Source organism: Mytilus galloprovincialis, chromosome 2, assembly GCF_965363235.1.
Source record: "Mytilus galloprovincialis chromosome 2, xbMytGall1.hap1.1, whole genome shotgun sequence".
Lineage (NCBI taxonomy): Eukaryota > Metazoa > Mollusca > Bivalvia > Mytilida > Mytilidae > Mytilus > Mytilus galloprovincialis.
In genome coordinates this window covers 12840867-12868851 of record NC_134839.1, presented here as the reverse complement: position 1 = coordinate 12868851, position 27985 = coordinate 12840867, and the positions used below count along the sequence as shown (strand labels likewise).

The 27985-nt window shown below is 32.4% G+C and overlaps 1 protein-coding gene across 9 annotated transcripts; it reads left to right on the top strand.

Moving 5' to 3' along the window:
* LOC143062927 (ceramide synthase 2-like) lies at positions 1 to 27941 on the top strand. Of its 9 annotated transcripts, XM_076234761.1 has the most exons (13): positions 151 to 286; positions 7329 to 7465; positions 8243 to 8340; positions 11011 to 11203; positions 12157 to 12286; positions 15905 to 16011; positions 16661 to 16718; positions 18094 to 18144; positions 18852 to 18944; positions 20005 to 20133; positions 21551 to 21657; positions 25101 to 25287; positions 25810 to 27941. In XM_076234761.1, the coding sequence occupies exons 4-13, from the start codon at positions 11034 to 11036 to the stop codon at positions 25975 to 25977; spliced, it is 1200 nt and encodes a 399-aa protein (XP_076090876.1). In that variant the 5' UTR covers positions 151 to 286; positions 7329 to 7465; positions 8243 to 8340; positions 11011 to 11033; the 3' UTR covers positions 25978 to 27941. The 9 variants fall into 9 exon arrangements, with proteins under 9 accessions (XP_076090879.1, XP_076090875.1, XP_076090876.1 ...); XM_076234757.1 differs by lacking the exon at positions 8243 to 8340; XM_076234758.1 differs by lacking the exons at positions 151 to 286; positions 8243 to 8340 and adding an exon at positions 3873 to 4012.
* Positions 27942 to 27985: the final 44 nt, after the last annotated feature.

The window sequence follows — 27985 nt, the reverse complement described above, 5'->3', positions numbered from 1 at the left end:
TATATACACAAGTATAAAGTGGAGAAGATGTATACAGAAAGTGTTAATGTACATCTTCATTTGAAGTGAAAACAACAGACGTTTTTATCGTATGATGACACACTATTGATTGATAACGAGGTCTATGTATAAAGTTCATCAATTGAGCCTTATTTACGTTTTATCATATTATGGATTATAGCGAACATTATGTCTTTATATCTGTAAACTTAAACTTTGATCTTCAGAACAGAATCGTTTGAATATGTAATGATATGTAATGAAAACAAAGCTACCACGTGTTCAGGTCTGTAGATTTATGAATTATTTTACTTTTAAATATAGTTAATTATTTTAAAATTTCTTGAAAACTAACCTCATAACATTTCTTATATAGCGTATGTAGCTATATATATACTCGCTTTGTATACCATTAATCTGAGTATCAATTTCAAGTCACAAGTAGAAACGGAAATTTTATATTAATTAGTCTCGCGTTGTCTTTGTCTTTGTCACATTTAAGTGGTGTTAGGAACGTTTTAGCATTTATTTAGATCGTAATTTGGTTTGAAAATAAGTTCATAACACTTTATATTAGCGAAGTAGGCTCATGCATATTGATTGCTCTGTTTTAATGCTCTTTTGGATTTGATGAAGATATTTTGTTTAGGTTCCAAAGCGTTTACCCTCGACATTTGACGCCTCGACCATATGATTATTTTTTTTTATAAAAGATAGACCTACTAAAATTGACGTTTATTTGACGTTCCTGGTGATCATTTTATGTCACCAGTGTTTGGTTCAAGACGCCGCCGCTAAATTGTACTATTCAGGTTTGATAGCTGAAAAACTGACTATAGTCCGTCCATCTTACGATACTATGTGTAGTTTGTAACATACTATACATAGATAATGTGTAAAAGTATTTACCTTGGAGCTGTTATCGGGTGAATTATCATGTACACAGAGTGTATTAGATCAAATACATGTAAATGAATATTCTCATTAGTTCAAAATGTCAAAATTATAAGTCAGAATTCTATTCATGTATGGTAACATTTTTTTCTAAGGTTTCAATTAAATTTTATGATATTTGGTATTTATGATAAACTATTAGTGCTCATATAATACATCCCTAGAGACGTTATATGATGCTTGACTAGAATTTCGTTTTAGTTTAAACAATATTTTATTCAAATAAATTGAATTGGATTGGGCAACAGGCATAGCCTATGTAAGCCCTCTCCACAAAACAAGGTACAATATATTACATTCAAACAAAGCAACACATACACAAACATAATGACAAAACAGAATTATTTTTTCAAAAATACCTCTTAGCTGACTGGAATGATGTTTCAAATAGTTAACTCAGATCAACAGTATGACTATTTTTTAAATGCTTCAAATGTTAACTCACAAAAATAAGAAAAATAAATTATGAAAAAAGTTTAATATTCTAGGTGATAAGCTCCAGCATTGATTTAGAGGTCTCACATTAAATTAAATGGTCTCCAGTCAGCTATTTAAAATAATAAATTTAATAACTCATTTTTAAAACAACATGTTTGATATCATGTACTTATTTTTACTAAATTATTGCACCTGAAGAAAAACGACAGCGAGTAGTAACCATATTGATACATTAAAGAATTATAATAATATAAAAAGAATTTAGAATGTTAATAATAAGAACAGAGAGATAAAAAATAGATTTAAGAAATTAAAGATATACAAATTGAATATATGAATGATATAGAAATAAAGGTGCATTTATTAGCTTTTTAGCTTTAATAATATTAATTTCAATGTACTGTCATTTCATTATTAACTTTTGTTTCAGTTTTAATTATTTTTCAGCTGGTTCGGGTCTAGGAGCTTAAATATAATATAAAATACAGACATATAAAGTAAAAGTTAATTTGGTTTTGGACTATAAAATACATTTCATTTAAATACAAATCTCTCTGAATTTTTTTATATATTCACGAACAGCCTTAACTATCTGCACATTGTATTCAATACTCATAGATTGATCACCAAATAGTATCAACTTTAAATCAATATCAACTCCATAAGCAGACAGTTTATTAAGGAGTGTGATCTTGTAAAATGTGTATGGTGGACAATCAAAAAAATGATGTTGATTGTCTTCACATTTATATAAACATTTAGGACAGAAAGGTTCTTCTGTCAAAAATCATGAAACAAGAATTTCGTTTTCAATTGTATGCCTCAATGCTTCTCAAAATTGTAGTTTTATACTATTTTAAATTTGTTTTTTTTTTTAAAACAGTTTTTGATTCGAGCGAACTGAGTGACGTACAAAATTTTAAGCCTGGTATCTAAAATGAGGTTACATTATATACTATTTTACCCACCATCGTTTTATTTGTCTTGTGTCGTTTATTAATTGACGAAATACGTGCTGTTGGTGGCATAATTATCTTTCATATATTTTGTCTATTGCGTAGACTGTAATGTTGAATGTGAAAGGATAGTGTGACAGTCTTTTTTAAAAAATTATACTTCACGTTAAAATGCCAGGTTAAACAGTGGCAGATCCAGAAATTTTCATAAGTGGGGGCCCACTGACTGACCTAAGAGGGGGCCCGCTCCAGTCACGCTTCAGTGATTCCCTATATAAGCAACCAAATTTTTTCCCAAAAAGGGGGAGCCCGGGCCCCCTGCCCCCCCCCCCCCTAAATCCGCCTCTGGGTTTTAATCGACTAATACGAGGGAGATAATTCACTCTGTCCCATGGATCAGCGGGAGACACTTTTTGAATGTCACCCTCTCGTGCTGACCGAAACAAATCGATAATTTAAATCAATAGTTTTAAAAGGCAATGCTACAGTTCTAGGTTTTGACATCAGAACTGTTTCATAGACTATCAATATAAAATTACATCTTGCTTCACTTTTGCTGCTTTTATAATAACTGTAATGACGACATAGTTAAGTACTTTCAATTTAAAATTTAAAAGACAATAATAATTGAACATTCAGTATTATAATAAATTAAATATAACATAACTAAGAGGGTAATAGAGCAAAATTGACAACATTTCTCGGGGAAACAATCTGCTATTCGCTATTTATATATTTTTTCTATTGCTTAGGCTGTAATGTTGAATGGCAATTAACAAGGGACCGTGTGACAGTTTTTTGGTTTTAATTAGCTACCGGTAATATGAGGGAGATAATTCACTCTATCCCATGGATCAGCGGTAGACAATTTTTGAATGTCACCCTCTCGTGCTGATCAATACAAATCGATAATTCAAATCAATAGTTTTAAAGGCAATATGCTACAGTTCTACGTTTTGGCCTCATAATTTTTTTCATAGACTGTCAATATAAAAATATATCTTGCTTTAGTTTTCTCGGGGTAACAATCTGCTATATTACCCTCTCAGCTTTGTGTTATTTATATAGTGTGAATCTATTTTAATGCGCTTGATAGTAGCAAAGAGATATCATCAATAGATGTATATTTCGTCTGTCTCCTATCACCGGGATCAAATCTGGATAATCTTTATAATCAAATAAAATTGTAACTTTTCATGTAAAAACACACATAAGACTGACTTTTAAGCATATAAAATGGGAAATAACTATACATTCACATTAGTTCAGTAACAAGTAGTAGAATTATACTAATTAATATCATTGATCAGATCGTGGATCAGATAGTTAACAATCCCCATACTTGATATTACTGTGCGAGGCAGGACTTAACGAAATTGTTCTGCTCCTGTTTTTCTTTTGTCCTGAACTACATTTTACAGGTCCCTAGCTGCACTGATAGTGTACATCAAGCAATCAATACGTACACATTATCACTCTTGTTTATTTCACATGCTACACCACACACACAAGGTTTCTTTCTATGTCACACATTCCCAGGTATCCACAAATATCGCTGTCCATCTCCTTAGGGATCACATGATTTCATACGAAGTGTAACTTTAGAACAAAAATAATATCTGTTGGACCGTAAACTGTGATGGATGTATTCATCATTTCTTCTTGTAAGTGAATATTTTGCTTTATCTGTTATCCTGTTTATATGTAGCCATTGATTTTCAAGCATTTTTACAGGATTTTTTACATAATATAAATAAGTAACATGTGTCATACGTTAAGTGTTGTATAAAATAGTTATTTATATATAGATGACAAATATAGGCGTGTTGTGCAGATACTATACCGTAAAAAGTAAATGTTTGGTAGATTTTGGTGAGGATTTTGGCTACATTAAGCTTAAGTTCTTTTATTGGGGATGAAAACCTTGTACAATAAAAAATAATGGGGGTACAGACACGTGAGTACAGCATATAACAGTCGAACACAACATGTGTACAGTTATACTATGTATTGACTTGTAGGGATGAGGCGCTAGAGCACTTTTTCAAGCTTCATGTTAAATGTTACTGATGATGTGCTAAAATATAGAAATGTAAAGATATTATTTTGATATATGACACTGTTACTGATTAAAACATAAATATCTGAAATATAGTCAACCGTTGATTTTTTTCTTAGAACATGTAGAGAAGTTGAAAATCCAAACAATAGGATTGATGATGAAGAAAATCCGGCATTTAAATTACAAAACGACAGACAGAAAACTATACAAATATGTTGCGTTTAAAAAAAGTTAATATTTATAACAATACTCATTGTGCTAACATTCCTCCACTATAAAGTTATCATTTAAAAAATCTTGATATTTATTTATTTATTTTATTACATAAGTCATGAATCATACACAGCTAACATATATTGACATGCATCAGATGCTAGTTAAAAAAAAATTATTATTTAAATCTGAATTTGTTGAAATAGCGTGAGTTTGAAAGCATTCAGTTGATTTTTAGACAAAAAATATAGGATATGTATTTGTGTTTTCAAAATATATGAAAGGTTGTGGTATTAAAATTTTCAGCTAGCCTGCTAACACCGACTTCAAAAAGGTTGAAGTGCCCTTGGGATCGAAAAGGATAGAAGTGTCCCCTTTCCCATTAGGCAGCAACCATTTGATTTTCTGGGGGGGGGGGGGGTAGGGGCGCTATGGTTTTTTTTTCTGGACAATTTTTTTTTTCGCCTGCGGCGAAATACAATCTATTTTTTTCGCGACAAGTTGAAAACAATTTTTTTCTTTCAATTTTAGCATTACATATAGTGGCAGCTGAGGGTGAAACAAACAATTTTTTTTTTCAGAATCAAAAACAAATTATTTTTTTCTCCAAAAAATGGAAACAAACTTTTTTTTCCAAAAAAACCCATAGCCCCCGTACGTAGTCGAATACCTAAGTGTTAGAATTTAAAAGTACTTTTTTTATTTATTCAAGAAACCCTTAAATAGAATTCATTTGAGGAAATCAATATATATCTGCATTCTATGATTTTGTAAATCGATCTCTAACGCATGCAATAATTATTAATTCTCGCAACAGTCATGACAGTATAGGACCAGTAGTTTTGATAGTTTCAGCATTTATAGGAAATTGATGATACCAATATTATAAGATCTTATAATTGTACTTTTAAAAGAATAAAGCTGTTCAAATCAATTAAGATATAAACATTATAAACGTTCCACATCATTGTATACAGTAACACTAGTATTGTTTGGATCTTCAGGAATAGTTTTTTTAAGAAGTTTATAAACAGAATCATTGAGAATTGCAACAGCCAATACCCTTAATTCTTTTATGTCACACATCATTGTATTAAAATTTTGTGAAGTGATGATTCAGTTTGACAAGACCGAAAACATAAACTATAAGTATTTACAGACTTCAATATTTTTGGTCGTATAAAACTATTCATATACTGCTTTTGAGTCAATGTCAACATAATTATAATATGCTGTTTTTAATTTGTTGTATGTCGTGTGTTCCTTTTTGCCTTTTTTTCATTACAAATACTACATGTCTATTGTCTAATTTGCATTTATATGCATGTGCTGTTTTATAATATAATGATATTGTTTACACATGTTATATATGCTCTATGCCATCCTGGGGACCATATTTAGTGAATAAAGATAGTTTTCTATTCTATTTATAAACACATTGAAGGAAGCTGACAGTATTTAAGGTAACTAACTGGTACGAAATCATGTTTAATTTCTGCTGTTGGATTCATACTTTCACATTTAATCTCTATATTTGAAATTCAAATTTAGTTTATGTTAATATCCTAAAGTGATTAAATTCGATTTCCCGGACACAAAGCGTTTGATCTATCCATCAAATTCCAATTATCATGAGTATCAATTCCGGGTGTCACCCTTCAAAGAATTTTGACATGTAGATTCGTTCATTAAATGTTTTATTTTTGCATTCAAAATTTATCGACTATAAGTGAATATAACTTCTACATGTTTAAACCTTACTAATATTATATTTTATTGTTTGTTTTTCTTCTTCTTCAGAATTAATAAAATCTATTTAACTTACTAGTAGGCCATTTGATCTCCTTCTTCCTAACGCAAACGACGAAGTCACAAAAGTGGTATTTTATTGTTTCTTTAAATTTTTTTTTATCTTTTCCACTTCTGTCAATGATCTCCTTCTGACTACTCAATGGGTGACTGGGATATAGAAATATGGTCACGATGGTCTTCTATCGACAACCATTAAGACCCTTGTAGAGAGTGGGTGTGTCCATTTTGTAAAAAAAATCGCAGACACTACAGATCAGAATTGGGACGTTTAATCAGATGCCTATTGTTAAGGGATTAGAAGGCTCTTTGCACATAAAAAGTCATAACTACATTAACTCTGTGAATGGTCTATAGAATGACCCGTTGCAAGGCAAAATATCCGTCCCAACCCAACATGCCCTCATTTCCCAAAAACATTCCAGGTTTCACGCCTTTCGTCTTATTGTCGACTCCACTTATTGTATTTTGTTCTTGTCCTGAACATGCATGTAATATTTGCCACTGGAGTAGAGAAACAACCACCAGCAAATCAATCAATTTCTTCTGGAACTTTGAGCGTAAGACAAACTACGTCTAGCTTCTTGCCAAAAAAACTTCCCAGGTTAATTGGTTGTCTGTTTCGCAGAGAGTGCTGCGTTTCCTGAAACTTATTTAAAATTTATGTAGTTATTATTTTAAACTAGAGGTTTATATGCACTTTACGACAAGATAATATATGGGTAGTGTGATAGTACTAATACACATAGAATATTTATAACACAATCTAACAGATGATAGTATTTATAATTCGTATATATAGTCTATTCGTGTACTAAAGTATATCTTTTATCAGTTTTTTTTTAAAGATCTTTTAAGTGTTTCCTGATCTTTTAAAGTGTTTCCTGTTTTGATAGAAAGTCCGTGTAGAACTTATTATTTCCTGTGTGGTTGTGGATAGTAATTTATACATGTTAGTGTGGTTGATGAATTAGTCGTGACTAATAGGTTCAAGGCTGACCATTACATGTTACAGAAATCACACATAAATGATGTAAGTTTATGCCGACATTGCTTTGTTATAAACTTTTATTCGTATAACACATTATCTTACAGGACACTGCATGCATTCATTTTATGCATTTCACAGGACATTGCATTCATATTATGCAAGTAAACTACAGGTTTGCTAAGACATCGGTCATCTCTGGTTGCGTTGTTCTTTACATGATAAACTTTTCTATAAGAAACATTACAATTGACAAAAAATGGCGTTTAAGTCCCCGCTGTGTTGGACTGAATAACAATCTTATGGGTTAATTCAACGCGCTTGGTGTTCTTTATTAACGTTTAAAGTATTTTATTTTTTGTCGGCATTAGTAAGTGAAATGTATAATTAAGCTTTAACCTCGCGTTTCGGAAAAAAATGTTAAATTACTGTTCAGCTAAGTAGAAAAAAAATGTCTGTAAATGAAATCGAAAATGAAAAGAAATTCAGAGGACAAATTAAAATGAGTAGTAACGCATATATACATAGAATGGTTTTACCACGGTGGGTTTTACACTAGTCATTTTGGGGCCCTTCTTAGCTTGCTGTTCGGTGTGAGCCAAGGCTCAGTGTTGAAGAACCTACCGTGACTTGGATGGAGAGTTGTCTCATTGGCACTCATACCACATCTTCTTAAATCTATTTATAATACCAATACTGTATTAATGAGGAGTGGGATGGGGATATAATAATTATCCGTTTACGTTGACTAATGCTGATTTTGTTTTTACGAAAGTGTGACAAGATAACGTTCTTTATATCGAAATGTTATTCTAATTTTAGCCATTAGCTTGCAGTTTAAATAAAGGCAATCCAGATCGTTACCCTGAAATTCAATAAAAAAGAGAGACGAATCTGTTCTAAAAATTTACCACTTTCTTGTAAGTCCTTATAAAACTGATTAGGAAACGTATTATGATTGACAATGAGACAACTATCTAGTTCAAATGACGTGGATGTTATCCATTGTAGGTCGCCGTACGGCCTTCAACAATGAGAAAAACCCATACCATATAGTTGGCTATAAAAGCCCCCCCCCCCCCCCCCCCCCGACACGTAAAATGTGAATCCCGACCGTGCAAGGGCTGTATAGCCCGTCAAGGTAATTAAAAACTCCCATCGTTGTAATGTGAAACAAATGAAACGATAATGCTAATGTCCTATTATTGAATAAAAACAAACAAACATGAGAGACACGTTCAATGAAAACCAATGCATAAAAGGCTCATGGTTGAGGACAGGCGCAAAAAAATGACGAGACGATAGACGTTCAACCCTATCCTTAACTTGGGACAGTGGTGTAACCGCTCAACATGAACAAAATGTAACAATCAGTGGCAAATGTCTAAAAGTTGAGTAGTCTCTCAAATTTTTCGCAGTCAAATTGTAAAATTCTTAATAATTTAAACCCAAAACTGCAATATATCAAGCTCTTAATTGTCGATATAAAAAGATGAAAATAATTCAAGCAGAAACATTTAAAGATAACACAAAATTCCTGAATGACAAAGTTCGACGTTTTAAGATTTAGTGGTACTAGTATTTTTATATGTAGTAGATAATTTGAGCTATCAACGAAGACACAATGACAAAGGACAGATGATATATGCGAAATATTACCGATTTTTAATGTATTAATATAATGTTACGTAACAGGGCATTGATATTGAATAATATGCATTAAATACAATATTTTTTTGAAGTTTTTATGCCCCACCTACGATAGTAGAGGGGCATTATGTTTTCTGGTCTGTGCGTCCGTTCGTCCGCCCGTCCGTTCGTCCGTCCGTCCGTCCGTCCGTTCGTTCGTCCGTCCGTCCGTCCGTTCGTCCGTCCGTCCATCCGTTCGTCCGTTCGTTCGTCCGTCTGTCCCGCTTCAGGTTAAAGTTTTTGGTCAAGGTAGTTTTTGATGAAGTTGAAATCGACTTCAAACTTAGTATACATGTTCCCTATGATATGATTTTTTTAATTTTAATGCCAAATTAGAGGGTTTACCCCAATTTCACGGTCCACTGAACATAGAAAATGATAGTGCGAGTGGGGCATTCGTGTACTGGGGACACATTCTTGTTACTAAATGAATTACAACAAGTATTATGGTGTCATGATATGTTACTAAACACGTAAAGTTTGACATTTATGCTCAGCGGCCAACATTCAGCTCAAACTTGTACGACAAAGACACCCTTTTATACCAACATATATATAGTTCACATAGTATTTTTATTAATGAATTAAAACACTATTGTACGATTTCTGTTTCAAAATAGTCATGATGCATATTCATAAGCCAAGGGCGATGGCCGAGTGGTCTAAGTAGTTCATCCACTGTATCACTAGTCTGTCAACACTGAGGTTATGAGTTCGAACCCTGCATGTGGCTGGTGCGTACGGCTCGAAAATTGATTGACTAATACTGCCAGTTTTCTTGTTGAAAGTTGGCAGTTCTTTCCGCGCATTCCGGCTTTCTTAAATTAAGACTTGCTCAAAAGTGCTCAAAATGGCGTTATAAACATCTAATAATCAATGAATCTATCAATCATAATGAATTTCTTAATATAGTTAATTCGCGCGAAGGTCCGGTCTGAATGCGGACGTTAAATCCGATGCATCGTGTAAAAAAGAGAGTGTCATGCTCTTTGCACGTTAAGAAGCCTTGCAACAACTCTTTGATGGGTTCGTAGGTGGCCTGTTGCAAGGACAAATTTCTGTCCCTATCCAATATACCCTCATTTTCCAGTTACAGTCCAAATTTCCCCGACCATCAACCCGGATGGCTTCTATTTTTATCATATACTAGAACACACCCGCGAAATCGCGGGCATATACAGCTTGTCTCTATATATTAAAGTAGTTTCATCGTAGTTTACATGTAGATAAACGCGAAAAATAAACGTCCTCTATAAGGAGGTATAATAGTTGTGGTTCTTGCGATCTAAACACCATGATATGGAGAACGCTCTGATTGGCTTATTTATTCTTCATTTTTGTCATCTATCATACGATTGGTTGTATTTGTGCATCTTTAAAACCGGAAGTCTTATCTATGACTAAAAGTCAGTCCGATGACGGAATCATATCCGAACTCCTTTTTTGTCGTTTTTCTCCCAAAATAACTCAATCTGAATAATCATAAGAATGGATGACAAATGCGACTATGCATGTTACCTATAAGACACAGAGGCATGATGATTGATTTATTGTGGAAGGAAGAGAAGCGACACCCAAAATGAGGTCTTCTCGTTTAATAGTATAGATATCTCTTATAATATTGTCGAGTTTTCATTATGTTTGATCATGTTTGTTTTGTCAATGTATTTGCCATAACCAAAATTGGTTTTTGTCTGTTTTGCAAATAAAGTATTGAGTATTATTACAAGACCAGCCTATTGTATTTATTGTTAACTTGTTCTCGTCCTGAACATGCTTGAAATATTTGCCACTGGACGTTAAGCAACCAACAATCAATCAATTAATTTATTCATTATGTTAACCTTGAAATGTAATTTTCTGGCGATTGACTAAATGAAGAATTCATTTTCGTATTGCAGATCAGTGAAAACAAGGAAAAAAAATGTTTGAAACATTCAACAAACAGATAAACCGGTTGCAGCCCAGTATACTGAGACCAGAGGATGAAGCAGAACTGGCCCCTGGTAGCTATGTTCCGATTCTCTCTGATATAATACTTCCGTCCTTTGCAATGGCGATTTCTATGTTTGTACTACGAAAATTTTTTGACAGGTAAATATATAATTATATTAATAAATACATGTACTTGATTTTAATAATATATATAAAAAAAAAATAAAAGGTCGCAATATCAAAATGTTCGATAAAGGAGATTAAGCCCCTTATTTGGCCCAAAAATTACTGCAAATTTAAAAATTATTGCACATATCCTTAAATTACTGAAAACTTGACTAAGGTAGGCTACAAGGTATTCAGAAAAACAAAACAAATTTGTCATTGAACAAGATACCATGGCAACAAATCATGACTTAATTTGCATATTTTCTAAAATTTTGTAATTTTCCTCGTTTTTTATCAAATTTTAAGTATATTTTAGATTGAAAAAGTATGTGCGCACCCAAGAAACAACTTTATATTTGGTGAGATTATGTCAATAGTTATAATAAAGCTTCTGTTAAATCATTTTGTTGTTTCAAGGCTTGGCTGTATGCACTCGATGTTTCCATAATAGAAATAAAGATAGAAAACTGCATAAATTCTGTATTTTTCATGGTTTTTGTGAAAACAGTACATATTTTGACGTAATTGTGACGTCAAAAGATAAAAATCTTTATGTTTTTCATTCATATTTCTTGACCCTATGCATTTCTAAACATTATGTGCCAATTTGAAATAGTTATCAAACATTTTATTTTCTTGGGCGAAAACAAGGCCTTAATTAGTTCTTTATTGATTATAACAGCACAGAAAAATTCATTTGCGGATCTGAGATTTGGTGCAAGGAATTTGGATGGGTGTGTGTGGTGGAAGGGGGAGGGGGTTCTTTAGAATAAGAAGTTAGAGGATAATATTTCAATAAATTTTTTTTTAGCTGTGATTGTCACTATAGATTACTTTTTAAGGGGTGGGCGCCGGGTGCAACCCGGCTGAATAAGCGACTGACATTTTGATTTTGATTATATTGATCTGTTTTTGATAATTAAAATAATAATTATCATTAACAGGTTTATCGTGGTACCGTTTGGAGCTTATTTTGATATTAAAGAAACAGTCGCAAAGCAGCATTATATTCGTCAACCAGTGTTAGAGTCAGAATATATTAAAAACAAGTCTCCTAAAGATGACGTCATTTTGGTAAGTTAATTTAACAGAGAGAATTTTTTTAAAGATTCCTTTGAAAGAAATTGGTTTTTGATTTTACCAGACGGAGACGGTGGTTTAAACTTTTATTTTCTGAACGGACTATTAAAATATTCATCAGATCAAAGAAAAAGTGCATGAAGTTACTCGTCTCTTGTCGACTTTGTGGACTAAAAAGGAAATGGGGTACTGTAAACCAACTATTTTTGCGGGCGATTTATTTTCGCTAGTAGAAAATTAACGCTAATAAATAAAATTACAAAAAATAAATTTGGAAATTGCGAAATTTAATCGCCGCGAAGTAAAGCCCCAGTCCCACTAGACCACGATCGCACCACGCTCACCGCGATCTAACTTAAATTCAGATCGTGGTGAGATCGTGGTATGAGCGGTATGAAAATGTAAATTTTCGTTGCTTTCACGATGCTACTACGTCCTCATTACGCTTCTACAACGATCCCGCTACGATTATAACACGTTCTCACCGCGCTTATTCTGCGACCTTACTACGCTTATCAAGATCTTTCTACGCTCATCACGTTCTCACAACGACCATACCACGAGTTATCCGATTGCAACACGACCTTACCACGCTTCTGCTGCGATTATAGCACGTTCTTACCACGATTACACTACGTTCAAACGACGATCTTACTACGCTCTCAGCAATAACGTCAACATCGGGTTCCATATCAATACAGTATCATTCCTTCAGTTCTATTTCTAATTAATACGTAGATTTCTCGAAAAAAAACAAAAAACAATCAAGCCACCAAAATCTACTAGAACACGTGGGCGTGGTGTTAGGGTTGATGTAGAGGCAGATGGAGCTCTGATAGTAACGAATCTTGATCAAGTAGAGATGTCGGACCGACCAATCCGACCTAAATTACAACGTATTGCTGGTCCATAAAGCTGAAATGACGATATTTTAGTGAACGATAGCAGATATGAAACAGATGTGTCAATAGATATATATAGGAAGATGTGGCATGACGGTGCCAATTATGAGACAACTCTCAATCCAAGTAATAATCGGCCTTCAACACGGAGCCTTGGCTTACACCGAACAGCAAGATAAAAAAGGCCCCAAAAATTACTAGTGTAAAACCATTCAAACGGGAAAACCAACGGTCTAATCTATATGAAAACAAGAAGCATGGTTGAGCCGTTAGAGAAAATGGACAAGAAGTCCCAATTACATACAGACAAAAAAAACCTGTAGAGAATTAATATATTTTATGGGAAAATGACAATGAGAATAATGGTCGCAGTATGAACGTAGTCAGGTCGTGAGAAGAGCGTGATGAGGACGGCAAGGGCGTGCTAGAATCGTTCTATGGTCGTGAACAGCGTGGTATAGTCGTAGTGGAAGCGTAGTTTGGTCGCGGAGAGAACGTGATGATCGTAGTGAGGTCGTAATAACGTCGCAATGAGATCGTAGCGCAGTTTCTCCGAATAGAATCACGCTTTCGCTACGCTCTCACTACGATGGTACAGCGACCTTTGCGATCTTACTACGATCTTAATGCGCTCTCACTACGCTTCTACTACGATCTGATTTGGCCACGACCGCACCACGATTGTTTTGAACATGTTCAAAGTTGGCCACGCTCATCACGATCTTGAAGACCTCACCACGACCGTGATACGACCTTACTGCGATCTACACGATCATCAAAATTTGCATTTTTATCACAGATCGTAGTGCGATCGTGGCCTAGTGGGACTGGGGTATAAGCAAATAAAGGGCAAAACTTATTGTCTTCCACATTTAAATATGTATACGATATTTCTATAACGACAGAAAGAACAAAAATATGTTTCTATGAAGAAGTGACAAAGACGACTTATATTTAACGGTAAATTTGAGGTAGGGACAATTTGTCGGCAATTTGTTTCATTCGATAAGATAGGTAAATAATGTTTTAAATAGCCCGATAGATGCTATTTATAGTACATAAAAATACGTCACATCATTTATTTTCATACCTTGAACAGGTATTCCTACAAAAACAAGGCCATGACTATTGATTTTTTAATATTGATTTTATTTTATTATTAACATCCTTTATGCAAGGTGCCATACCATGTAACTTCTCAAGGAGCCAAATGATATCGAACTAATTCAAATCGTGATTTTCTCATTCTGAATATGTATATCTGTTACACAGTATTTGTCCTGGTCTTTTAAGGTTTTATCGTCTATAAGATTAGACAAGGAAATACATGTGCATGTATATATTTTAACCGCAGAACATTTTACATCAGTTGGTCATAGATCACCCTGTGTTACTACTTCATGTTGTATTGCCTTTTCTGTAATTTTAACAAATCGGCCCTTCGTTGTGATACAGATGCAACAGCTTCTTGATGTTTTACCTACAATCACGATATGTAGTGTAATTGATTTGTTCTGTTATGTTGTTTTATTTTTCTGATGAGTTATGTACCCGTGTATAGACGGTGGTAAAAATTTCAGTACTAGTATCTTTACAGTTTGTGATTTGGCGACAAAATTGTTGTTGACTGCATTTGTTACATATAATACCATGTTCAAAAAAGGTTTCGACGAAATGTGTTTTGTTGTTATGAAAATTGTATACAATGGCCTTCTTTTAAGTTATGTGTATATTACACCCGCAACATGTAGGCTTAATTTCTATAGAATTAATTCTCGTGTTATTGGTTATGTACAGGCACCTACATCAGTTTGACGGCAGTTGTCCCTTGGATATATGTAATAACGTAAACACATGAATAGAAAGTAATTCAAGAGTATGGACAGTCATAGGATTGCACACAATAAGCGATACATTGTTTTTTCTTTGATACACGTAAAATTATTTACTAGTACACTAACTGAATAGTCAAAATGAACCAAAATGACTCTATGAATCAAGCAAACAACCGAAAAAATATGATAGAAACTTTAAAATTTAATATAACAACACAAAAAAATGCAAAAGTTCTGAGCGAGGTTCGAACCCTTTCTTCAAAACCGTCATTTATTAGTAGTTCTGTGCTCTGCTGGTGGAGCTACGGCGATTCTTATCATTATGACTCTTATTTAGAAACTATATTGGTACAATTTATCGATGTTACAATTTTTTCTTTAAAAAGTTGTTTTTTTATGTAATAAGGACACACTAAACCAATTTCATTTTTGAAGTAAAAAGTAGTATGAATAACAACAGTCATAAAAAGCATAACTTGTCTTTGGTTTGAAATGTCCTTCTTTGGGGATTCCCTGTTTTTTCCACATAAAAACACCCGAAAATCCGGATATTGGACTTTCATCCTTTTTTAGGGTTAAATTAACTATTGATCACACATATCATACTATATGTAAATCGAGATATTGATCAAAAAGCATTTTTATTTTTGGTTTTTATAGGAAATTTTACTCTGTTGGCACTTTTTGAAATTGGCCCTTCTGTGAAAAAAATCCTCGGCATATTGGCCCTACCTCTTTGATTGGCCAAGTCAAATTTAGCATATGCAGGATAAATTTGATTAATTTCAAACATTTTTATTTTAAATTGACACTGTTTATGCTTTTTTAAATATTCCCAAATGTTGATTGAAGTAAAGTTTTTTTTACATCAACAGATGTTATGTAAAAAAACGGGTATGACAGAAAGACAAGTACAGGTTTGGTTCAGAAAAAGACGTAAAGATAGCCAGGCCTCAGATTTAAAAAGACTAAGTGATGCTGGGTATATAAAGGTTTATTACTTAAAAGTTAAAAATATATATGTTAAATTATGCTCTGTTGTACTTGTAAAGTGAAGAGTTTTTTTGCGTAAAAAATACGAGTAAGAGACAGTGAAAGACACTAAATGATTCAAATAAAAATAATAACTTGCATGTCACACCTCCAGCCGACTCCTGGAACTTTGATTTAATTCTATAACTTGCTTATCGTCCCCTTTGAATAAAAAGTAAGGGGATATAATTGTAAATGAGACGAGTAACCAATAGAAAACAAATGGCGTGGATTTTTTTAACAAACTGTAGATTAACATAAAATACAGCCTTCAACAATGAACAACTCCCTGAATTACTGGACCCTGGCTTTAGGTTTGCTCAAATATCGAATGTAGGGTAAAATACAGCCTTCAACAAGGAACAACACCCTGAATTACTGGACCCTGGCTTACGGTTTGCTCATTTATCGAATGTGCACGTCGAGATCTATTAATACGGTTAAACGGCTGATGTAAAATTGAGCAACAGTAACCAGCGAAAGAGTACAAATACATGTGAAATAAGGCCAATAGTATCTACCCCTCTAAATGCTTAAAAGTGTATTCGTTGCCACAAATTATGATAATCAACTATAGGTATGACATTTTTTTTTTTCAGATGGTCATTTATTTTTTATTCTTTGTTATCATGGTATGGACTTTATGTCTTGTGGGATGTAAGTATTTTTTACTAGGATTATATTAACATTTTATTTTATTCATTCATTTGACTTCAAGTCTGAGTATCGAGAAAAAAGACAAGATGATACAAGAATATTTGTAGATAATGTGTTTTTTTTTTAATTATCATAAACGATCACAAACGATCTAGTACCAGCTGATAGACCAGCTGATACAAATATATTTGTAGATAATGTTGTTTTTTTTTTTAATTTTCATAAACGATCTAGTACCAGAAGCTGATCATGTACTAGATATCTTAAAGATGATAATGTTTTTTTTTTAAATTTTCATAAACGATCTAGTATCAGCTTGTCTTTATGATGTAATGAAATGACAAGATAAAATAAGCCAATATCTAATTTAAAATTGGCTTTCAACTAGTCTTATTTGACCGTTCTCAATGAAGATAAATCTGGAACCATTAATGAACATTACAGCATTGGTTCGATACCACTGCTGGTGGACTACAAAATGTATCAGTCTCCGATGGTATCATCCGCTCAGTAGTCAGTACTGACATGATTTATAACAAACCTTTCTTAAATTTTCGTTTTAACTTAACACTTCTTTTCTTAAAAATTTCATTTCAAAATCATATACATTATCACTTAAATGTATATCAGCAATGAAAAATGCATCTTCTTTTCGTTGAAAATGTCATATCATGCGTATTATATTTGAGCAGTATAAAAGTACATGTTTCCTGTAATAAATGATATAATATCTACTTTACAATATCACGTGATATTTTTGTCTCATTTTTACATTTTTTATACTAGCCATTATTACAGATTCTTTTAATATATTTTAAAGGTGGCAAATATTTGATGAAAATTACTCAGTCAACTACGAAGTTGACTAGTATGTTTACAACTTGATTGCCCATGCTTCAACTGATTTGTCTTTTAATCTATCCACCGCTACTCGCTTACTCATCGAAGCATACATATAAAATCATTGTGTAATCACTGATCTAATTTAAATTGATTCTGTGACTTTTATATAATTAAAGCTAATGTCCCAATGCTTGTAGAGTAAAACTTTGATTGGCTTGCTTGCTTCTTTTGTACAAGCTTTGTAAGATTGACATCTTCTAACAATATATGACATGGACAAAGTTAAACAAGTATATATTAAATTTGAATTTAATTGGACGTTATTACAATTATAAGAGTACAATATACAAATAAAGCAACCAAGCTTTCCAAAGTCTTGCTCCACATGCATTAGAAAATTAACTCTAAAGGAGATTAGGGTTTATAATCATGACAACAACCAACCGACATAAAACCAAATTGCACCTATTCACCCTATATTTGTTTTTTTTTTTCTTTTGCTTAATGTCAAGATTATTATTTTTCATAACAGAAACCATGGTTGACAAATTCAATGGATTGTTGGATAGGTTGGCCTGCACAGGTATATACTTTTATATTTGATATGAGATAAATGATTCTGTTTAAGAGGGTCTGGATGCGGTTTAAAGAAAAGAGAAAAAAAATACAGTGTAAAGGACTAAAAATAAAGATTTGAGAAAAATAGAAAATACATAAGTATAAGGCTTAATATTTTGCTAAAACACAAAGAATAGAAAATAATAGGCAAAATAAGTAAAAAAAACAGAAAAATAGCTAAAAATAAAGATTACAGAATTGAAAAAAAAAAATTCAAGACCCTCCTCAAAGAGTATGTATTTTTTCCTATTTATATATCTATGATAATAGTATAATTTTTAAAGGATCCCTCTGCATGATTTATGATTATTTAATGCACTTCAAGTTTAAAAAAAGTATGATATTGAATAGGGATGTATTCCACGAAATCACAAACCCCAAAATAGTTTTAACTTTAAAATGAGGATTTGTGGTATTATTGCCAATGAGACAACTATTCACATAAGTTCAAATAAAGGGTATGTTAGCTTTAAAAGCAATTGTGTGGCCTTCTATAATGTGAAAACCCCTTACCGTATAGTCGGGCAGCTATAAAAAGCTTCAACACGAAAAATAGAAAACAAAAACGGGCGTTTTAAAATCAAATAGCTTTAATCTTGATGTCACACACACGATACAAATTTTAACTGTTTTTAATAATAAATATTACCAATCCATTCATCTTATTTTCAGGCAGTAACTAATGATGTATATTGGTATTACTTGGTAGAGCTTGGATTTTATATGTCATACCTATACATGATATTTACTGACCACAAAAGAAAGGTATTATCTGATGGAGCTTGAATTTTATATGTAGAATATAGACATGATATTTACTGACTATAAAAGATGATGTATTTCCTCTCCATTTCATAGAAAATATCTTTGTTTTTTAAAAGAGATGAATTTTTAAATTTATCTACATCACTGACATCAAACACCGGAAAGCAAGATTTTATAATAAGATCATGTATAGATTTCCTAGAAAAGTAAAAAAGGACTTAAATTGCTTCTAAACCACTTTACTTGCAGTGAAACAAAATAACAACATGAATGCACACACAATTCATTTTTATCCGTTATGGCCTTTTTTGCACATGTCTATCATCGTTCTTTAAAAAAAAGCTATGAAAATTACCTATGGCATCCAGTTTACTTTTAAATTTTTTAATTTATGCGGCGGTTCCGTTTGAGATCTTATAGCGCTACGACATGAACAGTGAAAAGTCAATGGTCAGGAATTTTCCATCATTGCAATACCTTGCTTTCGCAACAGAGTCCTCCGGATCGTGAAAGTTCCGGAAAGTTCGACAAAGTTCTTCTTACAGTTAGGTGCGACCCGTAACTTTTAAGAAACTCGGCCGGTTTTGTAGTGTCGGACTATGTTTTGACATATTTAGTCATATCGATCAAAATTGTAAAAATGTCATAAACTTGGATCCCGGTCCAATCTCAGAGTTGAGCCAGGATCGACGAGCTAAGCAATGTCATGTGTTGTCTGAACGGTTTCCTGTAGAACGGACATGATCCGAAAAAGATTTTCTTTGTCGATTTTTTTTGGATTGAAAACTAAATAAACAAAAACAAAATCGACTGGAAACGGCCGAATCGAGGAGCTTACTGATTAGGTAAATGATTCTAGAATCAATATGAATTTCTAGCCAAGAATCACAGGATATTGATCAGATTTTTGACAAATTTTAACCATTAGTATTCTTTTCAAGAACGGCGGCAAAAGTTCTGAATGTGTTTCTGAGGAATTATTTGATTAATTTTAAATTATTAATTCATGCATCTCTGTTCTTATTTTCTCAGTATTTCTACTTTTTTTTTCTTTTTTTAGGATTTTATGGAATTTTTAGTTCATCACAGTGTAACAGTAGCATTAATGATTTTATCATGGTCTATAAATTGTGTACGCATCGGAACATTAGTATTAGTAATTCACGACCAAGTGGATTATTTGTTAGCTGTAAGTAGTGTATTTTGAGGATTGGGTCCGCTCAAAATGAACATAATAATAAAAAAAAAGTTTGTATACGTCCGATAAACATGAATTGCTTAGAAATGCACAGAAGGCCGTTTTCTAGAACATATTGTTTTTCTAGTTTGGTTAAATACGACTGTTGTATATGTTAAAAGGAAAAAAAGAGGACTTAACTGCTTTTTAAATCACCCTCTGTATGATTCTTACAAAGCCAGGTACTTAACATTAACGGTCCAATAATATTAATTTAATTCTATTTTTTGGTATTGCACAATGTCATGCTTTTCTTAGACTTCCAAAAACGTTTTTACACAAAATCAGTTGGACGTGTACTTAAATACATGAGTTATGTAAATAAATCAGAATGGTTCTCTTGATGACTGTCGTTCATTGAATTATCTGCCTTATATCACACGCATTTGAACTAACTATATTGATCAATATGATGTGCATAGGAAATATGTTGAAATTTGACTTTGAATCGCTTTCAGTATGTCTTATACCCGTAGATCGGTAATTTGTATCTTTTGTCTTTTTGTTAGTTGTAATATTGCTTAGTACTTAGTGATGAGTCGAACTCTTTCCGATTGCTATTCATTTAAAAATGGTCACTTACCTCAAACGTTGTCTAGTTCGCCTTCAATAGTAAGAATGCAACGACTTATGGTTTATACGTCAATGCAAATAGCATCAAAAACAGAGGAAGACATCTAGGGGTCAGTAGACGATCTCCTAGACATCTAGGGGCCAGTAGACGATCTCCTACAACAATCAAGTATTTATAGAATATGTGTATATCAAACTGTCAATCGCACAATAACAAACTAGGAAAGTCGTGAATAAATTTCACAAATTATAAAAGACAAACCATCAACACTATTCAGTTGGGTTAAAGTTATTGTTGATCAAAATTAAAAAAGAAAAAAATATATAATTATAGTTAGACTGAATTTTCAAAGGTTCTTGAGAATAGATTATTGATTGGTGTTTAACGCCGCTGCTAGCACACTTGCGTTATTTCGTGGCCATCAGTTTGTATTGGTGGAGGAAGCTGTAGTAACTTTAAAGCCACCGATCTTCGATAAGAAACTGACAATCCTAGTTAATTCAGATTGGAATCGAAAACATCTGTCACGTGTCGGATATGAACTCACAACCTCAGTGTTGACAGGCTAGTGATATATAAGTACGACTCATTGGACCACTCGGCCTCCGAGGCGCCTTGGTTCTTTATGAATCTTGAACTGGGGGTTATACATTTTTAACAGCGACGTCATTTGTTCCCATTAAAACCACTCGCTTGTCGATAAAATCTCATTATCGAAAATCGGCAAATATAGTAAAACAATTAATGACGTGGAATATGTTTTTGAATGTATGATAAAATTTGCATATTTTTCAGTTGGCAAAAATAGCTGTTTATATTAAAATGCAAAAAATGGCGGACATCGTTTTTGCATTATTTCTTCCTATGTGGATAATAACAAGACTTATGGTTTATCCATATGTGTAAGTAGTTTACTTAGTGTTATTTATTTATTAATGTGGTATGGCGAATAGTGCACCAAATTTATAAACTTATGTATTAATACTTTAGCTATTTAAAAAAAAGGTGTTTACCTACAAATACCAGAAATCGCACTGTCACACTTCACTCTTATTGAAGAGTGACATAATAAATATATTTTCCGCAAATTTCAAAGACGAAACAAAACATTTAAGATGAATTTATCTTCATTTTGAAAATCAGTATCACAAAATCTACTACTCTGATCTGTCATGTGCTGAAGAGAAAATCAAAAGAAATCTAGCGAGACAGCATTTCATTCATAAATATTTTCACAATGCCTTTTACTCCAAATACTCAGATCAAATACAAATTTTGGTAGCTTCACATTAACAGTTCTTGAGTTGCGACCCTTTGTAACATTAAATGCTAGTAGGGGCATTATTTGTGTCCCATGAAGACATTCCTTATTTATTGATCGAAGCCTTTAATATAAAATCACTTGCATAACAGTTGCACTTATTCAAGTTAACTGTCTTATTTAAAAAAAAAAGATGTTGTATTTTTTTGCAAATGAACCAATGCTATCCAAAAGAGTTCAAAGGAGTAATATATATTAACAACTATAGGCCACCATGCATACGGTCGTCAACAATGGGAAAACTCATACCATTAGCTATAAAAAGGTCCTGATATGGAATATGTGGAACAATTCAAACAAGAAAACTAATGGGTTAATCAGTAACAGAACAATTTACTAAAAACAAATATGAAGGACCTAAATCAAATATTTTTTTTTACTAAAATCACAGGCCCTTTACATGGCATGGGTATAGAAAGAAATTAACAGCGCTTTCTGTGTATTTGATTTTTTAGATCTACAGTTTAAGGTAGCTATAGAAAATATCAAAATTTTATATGACAAACAAACGAAAAAAAAGTGATTTTTGAAAATTGCTGAAGAGACAATGGTTTAGTTAGACATCAAAGCTGTGATACTTGAAGTTTACACGTCCATAACCTATTTGAAATAATACACATCTTTAGTTGCAAACATCCCTGAGGTGCTATCCAGCACTTTGATTTTTATACGACCGCAAATTTTGAAAAAATTTTCGTCGTATATTGCTATCACGTTGGCGTCTGCGTCGTCGTCGTCGTCGTCGTCGTCGTCGTCGTCGTCGTCGTCGTCGTCCGGCGTCCGAATACTTTTAGTTTTCGCACTCTAACTTTAGTAAAAGTGAATAGAAATCTATGAAATTTTAACACAAGGTTTATGACCATAAAAGGAAGGTTGGTATTGATTTTGGGAGTTTTGGTCCCAACATTTTAGGAATAAGGGGCCAAAAAGGGCCCAAATAAGCATTTTCTTGGTTTTCGCACCATAACTTTAGTTTAAGTTAATAGAAATCTATGAAATTTTGACACAAGGTTTATGACCACAAAAGAAAGATTGGGATTGATTTTGGGAGTTTTGGTTTCAATAGTTTAGGAATAAGGGGCCAATAAAGGGCCCAAATAAGCATTTTTCTTGGTTTTTGCACAATAACCTTAGGTTAAGTAAATGGAAATCTATGAAATTTAAACACAATGTTTATGACCACAAAAGGAAGGTTGGTATTTATTTTGGGAGTTTAGGACCCAACAGATTAGGAATTAGGGGCCAAAAAGGGACCCAAATAAGCATTTTTCTTGGTTTTCGCACTATAATGTTAGTATAAGTAAATACAAATCTATGAAATTTAAACACAAGGCTTATGACCATAAAAGGAAGGTTGGTATTGATTTTGGGAGTTTTGGTCCCAACAGTTTAGGAAAAAGGGGCCCAAAGGGTCCAAAATTAAACTTTGTTTGATTTCATCAAAATTGAATAATTGGGGTTCTTTGATATGCCGAATCTAACTGTATATGTAGATTCTCAACTTTTGGTCCCGTTTTCAAATTGGTCTACATTAAGGTCCAAAGGGTCCAAAATTAAACTTAGTTTGATTTTGACAAAAAATGAATCGGTTGGGTTCTTTGATATGTTGAATCTAAAAATGTACTTAGATTCTTGATTATTGAAGTTTTTTTGGTCCAGTTTTCAAATTGGTCTACATTAAGGTCCAAAGGGTCCAAAATTAAACTTTGTTTGATTTCATCAAAAATTGAATCCTTGGGGTTCTTTGATATGCCAAATCTAACTGTGTATGTAGATTCTTCATTTTTGGTCCTGTTTTCAAATTTCAAATTCTACATTAAAGTCCAAAGGGTCCAAAATTAAACTAAGTTTGATTTTAACAAAAATTGAAATCTTGGGGCCTCTTTGATATGCTGAATCTAAACATGTACTTAGATTTTTGATTATGGGCCCAGTTTTCAAGTTGGTCCAAATCAGGATCTAAAATTATTATATTAAGTATTGTGCAATAGCAAGTCTTTTCAATTGCACAGTATTGTGCAATGGCAAGAAATATCTAATTGCACAATATTGTGAAATAGCAAATTTTTTTTTAATTAGAGTTATCTTTCTTTGTCCAGAATAGTAAGCAAGAAATATCCTATTTGTGCAATAGCAAGAATTTTTTTTAATTGGAGTTATCTTTCTTTGTCCAGAATCAACTTAAATCTTTGTTATATACAATATACAATGTATATACACTTTTTACTACCAACTGATAAATTTAAATAATCTTTACCATTCAGTGATAACAAGCAGTTTTTTTACATCTTAATATTTTATGATGTATTTAAATGAGTAGTTATTGTTGCAAACTCCATTAGAAATTTGAATTGATATCAGTTTTGAAAAAGGGAAACGGGGATGTGAAAAAAAAGGGGGGGGGGTTAAATTTTTCTCATTTCAGATTTCATAAATAAAAAGAAAATTTCTTCAAACATTTTTTTGAGAGGATTAATATTCAACAGCATAGTGATTTGCTCAAAGGCAAAAAAAACCTTTTAAGTTCATTAGACCACATTCATTCTGTGTCAGAAACCTATGCTGTGTCAACTATTTAATTTTAGATTTAAAAAGTTTGAAGAAGAAATCTTTAATTGATTTGTAAAATCTTGGCATTTGTTTTGTGTAAAAAAAACCCATGTAATGTCAAAAATTTGATCACAATCCAAATTCAGAGCTGTATCATGCTTGAATGTTTTGTCCATACTTGCCCCAACTGTTCAGGGTTCGACCTCTGCGGTCGTATAAAGCTGCGCCCTGCGGAGCACCTGGTTTAAAGTTCCTATTGGGTGAACCGGCTTACAAGGACACTTTTATAACTTACCTTTGTCCATTGTCGAAGGCCCTAAGTTGACCTGTTGTTAGATATATACTGTCAAGGATCAATGACAGGCAAGTGAACAAAACAAACAAAGTACACGTCTCTTTATATTATTATCTGTACATTGTGGTCTGTTGTTGAATCAAGTTGAACTAACAATGTGTCGTACTTCTCGTTTGCAGAATATTATATTCTATATATATAGACCTTCCAGCTTATGCTAATGAAAATCGGCCATATATACAAATGCATGATAGAAGTACCATTGGACAAGTTTTAAAATCTTTATTGGTAGTTTTACAAATACTCCATGTCATGTGGACGATAATTATTTTGAAGTCTGCAGCAACAAAATTCACAAAAGGAAAGGTAAGAAAATTAACAGAACACATTTTACTGCACCAGTTGGTAATTTAAAGTCTCTTCAGTGATGCTCGAAGCTAAACTGTTTGAAACATAACTTATTTGAAAAAGCATCAAGATCAGCAGGACAGTTGGAATATCGTGTAAAAAATTGAAAACAACATGTTTAATAATTTCTTGAGTCCGAAGCGATTTTCTGGATTTACCTTTATGAGGAACGCTCAAAGCCAAACATTTGAAATTCAAAGATGTATGAGTACCGAAACCGTGATATCTATTCATGCATGTTTTTTCTCTTTTTATTTTGAATCGTATTGAAGTGTGATTTTATAGTAATTAAAAAGTTGATATAAGTTGCAATCAAATAGAACATTCTAAGACATGCAGCTGTTGTTTTAAAAAAAAAAGACATGTATTATGCAATTACATCTGAGTAGCACGTGATTAAGACAATTGATTTGATTGGGAAACCCCATGATTACAAACCCTCAGTATATCATTCAATATATTTCCTTTATTTTCGTCTAGCTTCAAGACACGCGTAGTGATACGGAAGAGGAGGATGGAAACGAGGCTAACACTGAAACAATAGACAATAAAAGTAATTATAAAATATCAAACGGAAATTCTGTTATTGGTAAAGATGGTAATGTCATGGAACCAAATGGAAATAGGTATAGCAATGGGAGGACTTAAAATTAACTATAATTCTCCAAAGTAGAATAATCTGACATTGCAGTTCATTATTTATACAATTAACTGTAATTTTATGCCATGCAAATTTAGTATGATGTCAATGTCATATATAAACTACACAAAATACTTGTCTTTATCATGTTTGTTATAGAAATATTATTTTTTAGACTAAATGTAAATTTTTACTATTATTTTTTTTATTATCATTAAGCTTTTATGATTAAATCACACACATTCTTTAATTATTCCCATCAATAACTAATTGTTCAGTTGTTTAATATCTTTTCAAGTGGCATTAGATCCGAATACGATAAGCAAGAATATGATTCTTTTATTCAAACATTCATAAATGGGTGCTATTGAATATTATCATATACTTAGACTAAATAACATATGATTTTTACCGTATGATAATAGCATTAAATTAAAGTATTTTCCATAATCTTCGAATTTGTGCTTAGCGGGCTGATATGAAAAGTTTATCACATGCTTCGATTGTTATCACATGCCTTTCCGTAACGTTATCACATGGCATTCCGGTGGTACTCGGCAATTTCCGGAAAATACACCTCAATGCTACGTTTTCAGTGAAAAACATTACATAGTAGTGTACAAAATAATTATTTGAATACTGGAAAGTATATTGTGTAAAATAATTAAATTAAATTAAAAAAAATTTTTTTTTAATTATTAAATCAATGCATTTTTTAAAGTTTTTCTGAAACATGACTTAAAAAGTTACTTTAAAAAAGTTGACTTTTCCAAACAATGTTCATTATGTATATTGTTGAATTATTTTTCTGTCGATTGGCCCTTATAAAAAATAAATGTTTTTTTTTTCTCTATTGAGGCATATGATAGAAAGATTTCATATTGAATGTATCAAATTTTGGGTCCGACGTCCGTGAACTTTTTACTCTTTCAACTTCTTTTCGGGAACCACCTAGAAGGATCAATATATGAATCTGTTGTTTTTCTTTACTGTTGAAGCATATGATAAAAAGATCATAACATGTCATTTTTCATATCGCATGTATTATCAGCCCTTGGTCAATATCAGCCCTCGAGCCATGCGGCTCTTGGGCTGATATTGAACCTTAGGCTGATAATACATGCGATATGAAAAATGCCATGTAATAATCTGATAATATTTCGTTATTAGCAGTCAAAATTGTTGACATGTATTATTGGCTTATAAGTCAATAATTAAACCTCATATAGATCAGTATCCATGCAAAACTTTAATTTAACATTTAGTGGATCTTGGTTGTTTGACTCATCTGGCCCACAAAAAATCATTTTGATACAGATAATACGATGATAAACATGAATTTTTGATCTATAACATGAATTCAAACAGACCTCGTTATTTAACTGATTGTCTATTCATATTTTTTATTTATTCATACATCGGGATATGTGACCGTCGGCTATCTACAGAGGTCATATCGGTTTCTAGACTAATTTGAATATGCATGAAATACTAATGCATTCAAAATGGTTCTATCATCTATGCATTGTTATTTTTAACTGTTATTTTTAATTTTAATATACGTTTAAGTATGTTAACTTATACATATAATATTAGATTTTGAGTCAAATCGGTGATCACGAATTTACAGCTAATGCCCCTTTAACAATTTCATGCAAAAATCGTTTGAAACACATACGTTTTGGATTTTAAATAATGATATATAGTGATGTTTTACTTATTCTCTCAAAATTAGTATTATCGACTGGAATACAACTTCCACTAGGGAGTACCTTTAACACATGTTATTATGAGAATATGCGTGACTGCGGGAGCTAACATTAGATTCCAGTGTGACTGCAATGTATAAAAGAATTGTTTTATGATTTATATATATATGATTTTATTAATGGGTATTTGTAATTTGTTACTTTTTATGATGCATAACTTCCAATTGGCAGTTGGTTGGAAAATATAAAATACTGAAGAAATATTCTGTGTTCGGTTATCATTAATTTTTAATAGTCAGCAGCCTGC